Genomic DNA, 7,990 nt, shown 5'->3' with positions numbered 1-7,990 from the left:
ACGCACACAGCTTACTAGCACAGACATTGGTGGCTCCATATTATCCTGCAACGGAAAGGAGCCGCCCTAAGAGCAAGTTCACACCATTTCCCATATCAGGGCCAGTGCTCAGGGGAGCAGCTGATTCTGCAGGAACCCAACACTTTTAAACATCAAGAAGTAGCATCCATTGTAAGTGATTTAATCAGCATTTGAAATAGCTTACAAACCTTTTGACTTTCATATCACTTTCACTATACATTATTACAGCTCACATATGTAATATTGGCACATTAAAATGCCGATCAAATGGATCATGCGCATGCTTTTTATTGAGCAAAGCCGAAATTGTATCAAGTCGAAGTGTAGAGACTTGGCTTTTGACTCATTGCTAATTTTTCACGCTGCAGATTTCTGATACTCCAAAAGGCTTCTTTAAAGGAGAACTATGGGGTCAGGGCTTTTCCCCATAGTTCTTCTAAGGGTAACGGGAGGACACAAACTAGCGTCCTCCCGTCACCCAAGCTCAGTATAGCGTGAGCTCCCAGCACTGACAGCTATGGGACCGGAAGTGATGCAATCTGCGTCGCTCCCGGTCCTATAGAGCGGGAAGGGGATCAGCGAACAGATGTTCGCTGCTCTCATCCCCAGCTTCCTGCTGACACCCAGCAAGCCAGTCCCGGGCCCGAAGGAGGGGCAGCGGAGCCCGGGAAACACGGTAGGGTTGTCGGGCGGGGGAGGGCAGCTTGGTTACCGGGTCGTAGAAGCGATCTGGTGGCAGCTGAGCCACCATAATCGCTTCTACTCTAAAGACGGTCGCAGGCTCATAGGCTCGTCATAGGTCGAGAAGGGGTTAAACGCACTTTTTTTTTCTCCCTCCCAGTGCCGCTGTAAGCACTTACCTTATTTAATGCCTCTTGCTGCAATCAACTTCTTAATTTCACCCATTTCCGACAGTCCGTACAGCGTGGTGACGGTCTCTGATCGAGCGCAGACTCCTTGTGGGTGCGCTCCTGGCTGCCCGGCTGCGTCCATTCATTGTCATTGTGTTTTGTCCCCCTACACTCTACTGCGCCTGCACAATTCCTCCTTCACAGCCATTCGGGAGCCGGGAGTTCTTCAGCCGTGAGTAAGTGGCGCTGGAACAGTTAAGTAATTAGGTATTTGCCTACTTTTTTTTATAAATCATGGGACATATATTTACAGCTTCCTAGCGGTAGATATATGCCTAAAAAGGAAAGACTTTCACTATAATTCAAGTTTAAAAGCAGCCCGGAACTGGGCTTTAGATTTCCCATTTTTCATCCAAGAACAATGTTCTGAGTCTTGTAGTTGTCTATTCACGGTGACATAGCTTCCTAGCTAAGCCAGGGGCTCATCAAAGTTTAAGATAATTGTATTACTGTGACTCTAATAAGACAGATCTTTGGTTTCCCTAAATTTAGTTTACCAATTTTATGTCAAGACATTTCAGATGTAGGAGAAGGTAATTTCGTCTTGTGCCTAATTCATTTTTTATTCATGTTCATCACTTAATTGGCTGTAAGATTTAGTATTTCAGCTCTGGTGGGTTATATTTGTTATCTCTGAAGCCACAGAACTATGCTCACAGCGTTGAAATTGAAAAAGTGACAGGACTTTTTGAGATTTGCAGTGCAATCAACATAATATAACCTGAAAGTTAACTACGTGTGTTGAGCTTTAGTGTTTTCTGCAATGTTTAATGGAGTTGGGAAATTACTAGGGAGGTAATCTAGCTGTCTAACATGGTACATTTGCACACAGGTAAATTAATTTCACTAATTAGTGAGTTTTCGTGGGATGGTTAATACTATAGTTTTCTGTTTTGGTGCTTTAACGAGCGTTACTTCACACGTTAATGTGCATTGTGTTAAGGTGAATGGACTGCCAACACACCAAAATGGGTCATAATGGCACATGATCCTTTTTTTTTTTTTTAGCAAAGCAGCACACCGTAACAGTGTTATGTGATGTAATGTATCACTCTACTACTCTACAATGCGTTGGAATACTATTTACTATGAATATCACCACAGTGCACACACACATGACCACACACAGTAACCATGTTTCACCATTCACTGCAGCAACACAGACGTGTAAATGAGACCAGTGAAGCCCTATTCAACTATTCGAATGAATAGGGGAAAAGCTGGAAATAGACAAACCCAATCCTCTGGACTAGGGATGTCCCAATACCACTTTTTTCAATACCACATACTTTCCCTCAGGTACTTGCCGATACCAATTACTGATACTTTTTCTTAAAGGGACATGTGACATTTTTCCTAAAACACAGACTGATGATTTTAGGGCAGTTTCTCACCAGAGCCAAATACAGATGTCCCCAGAGCAGAATACATCTCACCAGGTTGTGTGCTGATCTCACCGGGCAGCATGTGAATCTCTACAGAGTTCTGTGGCTATGCTGTGGAGAGTTGGTCAGGCGGGTGCCAGCTCCGGGGCTGCACTCTACTGTGTGGGGCTGTCCATAACTGTGCCTGGGAAGGGGGAGGAGGAGATATAGAACCGGACAGGCACAGCCAAGGACAGCTACTGCCAGGTCCCCACCAGGCTGTCTGAAGTTCCCACAAGCGCGGGAACTCAGATAGCCGCTGCAGTTTTAAAAAATGTAAAGGGCTGGTATCGGCCTTTAATAATCGAGGCATTTTCACTAGTACTCGTGAAAATTTCTGTTATCGGGATATCCCTACTCAGGACCATTGTTGCCTATAACCCATGGGCCTCCTGGCCCATCAACGTCATGTGACTATTGTGTGTCCATTAATTGTGGTGGGTTCTCTACAGTGTTATGCAGAGATTCGGCATTCTATATACTGTTGTTTACATTTTAGGAATGGAATGCAAAGTGCAGTGTTGAAAGTGATATCTGTTTTTTTCATTATAATTGGAAGCTTTAGTTTACTTTTCAAACACTGAAATTACTTTTACTTTCTAATGTTAGGAAAAGCCATCATCCACTTGTCTGAAAATATTTTAAATGAGCTATGCATTTATTACAAAGAATTACCTTTCATGACAACTTAATAACCATGGACAGAATATTTGCTTTAAAGCGTATTGTTTATCAGACTTTGGCTTTGCGGCAAGCAGAAAAAGATGTAGTGTATCAAGTCACTGAACCAGAGTTTTTGCACAATATCCCAGGGCACTGAGATGGCACTCCGGCTGTGCATGTCCTCTGTATAGTGAAAGGACAGCTGCATGTGAAGGCAATGGGGCCTAAAGGCCTAGCCAAGGAATGCTCAGTAACTGTTCCTAATTAGATTTTCCTCATATGGGCCAGTGAGTCATCCTGTGATGTTAATGCTGTGAGTAATACTTCTTTGATCTGCCATGTAATCACTGTGGTTGACATTTTTCAATCAAGGACCTGTTATAAGTACCCCATATCCTGCTTTGCATTCAAATCTTAAGAATCAAATAGCTGGAGTCTCTTGTTGCTATGTGTCTTATATCCAATAACATGGCTTACTTCAGAGAAGTTTTCTGTTTTAAGACCATGTGTTAAACACTAGCTTACAACAAGATCTGTGGCAATAAAGTTTCCCTGTATAGAAGCAAACAACTTATTTTTCTTCTTCTTCCGGGGGTATCCTCTCCTTCGTTTGTTCATTGTGTTTTGTTATCTTTCATGTTTTCTCATCTTCCACTTTGTTCTTTTAAGTTCTAGTTTGAAATATTTAAATATTTACTTGGAAATATTTAAAATTGCTTCAGGGGCATTGCATTTGAACCTGACTAATGCTCTGGGGGAAGGGGTGGGGGTGTATGGTAAAACAGTTTGGATGGAGGTTTGGGGATGGATTAGCATGGGTGCTGGTGTTGGCTCATTTTCTGTAGTCCATGAGGTCCATCAGCTGCATTATGTTTTCTTGTTGCTGATTATCCCGGCCTTCTATTATTTTCCTTTTGATAACTTATTTTATATTTTTGTCTAGTATGTAACCATTTGAATTCTGATTGATGGTCTTGTTGATCATTTTTATTGAATGTCATTTGGTTGTTATGTATACCTTACAGTATGTAAATCATTTTTAAAAAAGCCCTAAAAATCACAGACCTACATCAAATGCAAATTGCATTGCGGAGCCAGAATTTGAAGGGACATCATGTAATATAATATTCCTAGACCCCTTTTGCCAGTTTTTCTCCCCCCCTAAAAAGTATCTGTTATCACGCTATATTGTCATTGTCTTTTCCTGTGCATAGGAGGCCATATTAAACCTACTATTGTTTCTGGAAGGGTTCATCTGCAATTGAAGTAAAGTAAACCTGTCATGAGACAAGTATAGTGGCTGCCAATGCTGACCTTCATCTCAACATATTAGCTGCCTGGCAGCTGACCCAAAGGCTTTAATACTTCTTAAACCACTGCAGTTATTTTTAATAGATGGTTCTTCCCCACACATTTCATCATAATTGTCTCTTAAAGTGAACCATCAGACATTTCCTTTTTTTAAATGAAAAACCCTGCCTACGATCAGGCAACAGAAGATGACTGCTCTTCACATTGTTGGCCAGAAAAGCTGAAGCTGGCCATACACTAGTAGATTTTCGTACGAACATTCATACCTTTCTTCTGAGAACATTCGATAATGCCATCCGGGACTTGAAATGTTGAAGTTTTGTTTGGTTTTAACATTTGTTTTAAGAATGAATGTATTTTCCCAAATGAAAACCACATTTACTGTTAGAATTTCATTTGCTTCAGAAACATTTTCCATCCTGCTCTTTCAACTTTTCTTTTCTTTTTTTTTTTTTGTCACTACAGTCATCAGTTTGGGCCCATAAACTATAAGAAAATCAAACGAACAAATTTTTTCAAATGAAGTTCTACTGGTGTATACCCATCTTTTACTCTATATGACTTTCTAGAAGTACTTTTATTTTACAAGTGGCAAGACTGTACTGACATCAGCGCTGGGCTGTGCCAGCTGCAATCTTTCTGTTCTGTGAGTGTTTCCCTTAGTGGCTAATTACTCGTAAGACAGATGGCATTTGGTGCAGCATATAAAGAGCCCTAGTAACCAAGTGAAACTAGCTTTAAAGGGGAGTTCAAGGAAGGGTTTTCTGCCTACAAATAGGCAGGTACCTTATGTTAGGCAGGACTTCTACTTGTAAACAGTCGGCCATTTTAAACATTACATTTTTATTGTTTCAGTAGTATAAAGGGGTAAAGTGGCTAGGGTTGCCACCCGCTCAGTTTTCACCCGGACAGTCCGGTTTTGGAGTCTTGTGTCCAGGTGTGCAGCCAGTGGTCACCCAGACACAAGACACTCAATGCCGGCACTTTACATCTTCTGACAGATGTGACAGCTGAGGTCCCCGGAAAGCGCGATCTCGGGCAGCTGCATCTGCCTGCAACCGGATTTTCCTCTGAGCTGTGGGCAGCCTGTGCCTGTTTACAGGCGCCTGCAGCTAATAGGAAGATCCAGTTTCAGGCAGATGTGGCTGCCCAAGATCGCCCTTGCCAGGGACCTTGGCAGCCGCATCTGTCATTGCCTTCTTCTCCTCCTCCTGTCTGCCTGCGGACCCCTGGTGAGACACCAAAGCCCAGGCAACCCACCTGAGAGGTGCACAGAGCTCCTGAGAGTCGCACAGCCCACTTGAGTGTTGCGCACAGGCCACCTGGAGACATCAGGGTGCCAACCCACAACAACGCAGAGTATGTAGCTTCATATTATTTTGTATTGTTTGATCGTTTATTATGCAAAGCTGCTCCAGATTCTGCCTGCTCAAATTTATGTTAAGGGCATGCTACGTAATATATAGTTATAACATTTAGAGGTGTCACAGACATCACAGCACACCTTCTTTGCTGACTGGAGAGCTTTATCATGCAGCGTGAGCTTTGCTGACTACAGCGCTCTAGATATGACTCAGCAAGGGGTGTATTGGAAATTTGCAGAGAGATTACACCTTCCACACGACCATGAATCCAGCGCTGCAGTCTATGACCATGCCGACCTTTGTCCTGTTTGTGATGTCATTATGCCACTGCAGTCTTATAAATTCTGGGGGTTCCCCAGCACTGGACAGCCAATAGGAAGTATCCATGTTACCCAGCAGTGATACCCAAAGTGACCCTCCTCCTTGCACTAAAGAGGATAGAAAACGTGGGACCCGGCATATCATGTGACTACAGATTTAGATAAGTAAAATGGGCTTTTTAGATCATTTTTTTTATAACTCTAGCAATTAGTTTAATTAGGGGGTCAGGGGTTGAGGTGAAAGGAGGCATATTACGTAAAATCTGATTTACAGCAAATAAAAACTATACACAGGGAGGAGAATTTAGTGGCGACATATATACACTATATTGCCAAAAGTATTGGGACACCCCTCCAAATCATTGGATTCAGGTGTTCCAATCACCTCCATGGCCACAGGTGTATAAAATCAAGCATCTAGGCATGCAGACTGCTTCTACAACCATTTGTGAAAGAATGGGTCGCTCTCAGGAGATCAGTAAAATCAACCGTTGTACCGTGATAGGTGCCACCTGTGCAATAAGTCCATCCGCTAAATTTCCTTGCTTCTAGGGTCACCTGTTGGTGGTATTATAACAAAGTGAAAGAAACTGGGAACAACAGCAACTCAGCCACGAAGTGGTAGGCCACGTAAAATGACAGAGCGGGGTCAATAGCTACAGATCTCCAAACTTCTTGTGGCCTTCAGGTTGGCACAACAACAATGCGTAGAGAGCTACATGGAATGGGTTTCCATGGCCGAGCAGCTGCATCCAAGCCTTACATCACCAAGTGCAATGCAAAGCATCGGATGCAGTGATGTAAAGCATGCCGCCACTGGACTCTAGAGAAGTGGAGACGTGTTCTCTGGAGGGACAAATCACGCTTCTCTGTCTGGCAATCCGACGGACGTGTCCGGGTTTGGTGGTTGCCAGGAGAACGGTACTTGCCTGACTGCATTGTGCCAAGTGTAAAGTTTACTGGAGGGGGGATTATTGTGTGGGGTTGTTTTTCCGGGGTTGGGCTTGGCCCCTTAGTTCCAGTGAAGGGAACTCTTAAGGCATCAGGATACCAAGACGTTTTGGACAATTTCATGCTCCCAACCTTGTGGGAACAGTTTGGGGATGGCCCCTTCCTGTTCCAACATGACTGTGCACCAGTGCACAAGGCAAGGTCCATAAAAGACATAGATGAGCAAATTTGGGGTGGAGGAACTTGACTGGCCTGCACAGACTTCTGACCTCAACCCGACAGAACACCTATGGGATGAATTACAGCGGAGACTGCGAGCCAGGCCTATTCATCCAACATCAGTATCAGACCTCACAAATGCGCTTCTGGAAGAATGGTCAAACATTCCCATAGACACACTCCTAAACCTTGTGGACGCCTTCCCAGAAGAGTTGAAGCTGTTATAGCTGCAAAGGGTGGGCCAACTTAGTATTGAACACTATGCACTAAGACTGGGATGCCATTAAAGTTCATGTGCGTGTAAAGGCAGGCGTCCCAATACTTTTGGCAATATAGTGTATGTACTGCTGCTCCCTCATTGTCCAGGTAGTAGGCTGATGGAGGGTCCTTGATTAAAATGCACTGCCTAACTTCAGTGGAGGGCCAGAACATTGCTATAATGACTCCAAGCGGTGTCTGGATCAAAAAAGTTAGCACATGAGAACTGCACATTTTTGGGCAGGCAAGAAGAATTATATATGCATTTTAGCCACTTATTTAGCTACGTTCCTTGATTTATTATAGAGAATATGTTCCCATAAGAAATTATACTTTATAGTTTGCTTTCTGCAGCTGCATCCATTTGTCTTAAATGAAGTATTTTTCTGTATTTTTTGTTTGTGTAGTGCATTGACTCTATGATGATTGCTTCCATGTATTTTGCTTTGATAATTTAAACTCTCTTATAGAGCATTCAGCGGTGTTTTTGTGAACTGGAAATGTGTGCACTGCTGTAAAAAGCTTTAGCTGCTTTTAACGTTGCTGTT

At 43.1% G+C, this 7,990-nt stretch overlaps 1 protein-coding gene across 1 annotated transcript in view; it reads left to right on the top strand.

Moving 5' to 3' along the window:
- Nucleotides 1-889: 889 nt before the first annotated feature.
- MCUB (mitochondrial calcium uniporter dominant negative beta subunit) overlaps nt 890-7,990 on the top strand; it is a 63,042-nt gene continuing 55,941 nt past the window's right edge. Inside the window, exon 1 of the mRNA XM_018569868.1 lies at nt 890-1,104. Coding sequence (XP_018425370.1) covers nt 890-1,104 — 215 coding nt within the window. The remainder of the gene's footprint in view (nt 1,105-7,990) is intronic.

Source organism: Nanorana parkeri, unplaced genomic scaffold (assembly GCF_000935625.1).
Source record: "Nanorana parkeri isolate BGI_ZX_2015 unplaced genomic scaffold, ASM93562v1 scaffold36, whole genome shotgun sequence".
Lineage (NCBI taxonomy): Eukaryota > Metazoa > Chordata > Amphibia > Anura > Dicroglossidae > Nanorana > Nanorana parkeri.
The sequence above is the reverse complement of the archived record's forward strand: the minus strand, read 5'-3'. Positions and strand labels throughout refer to the sequence as shown.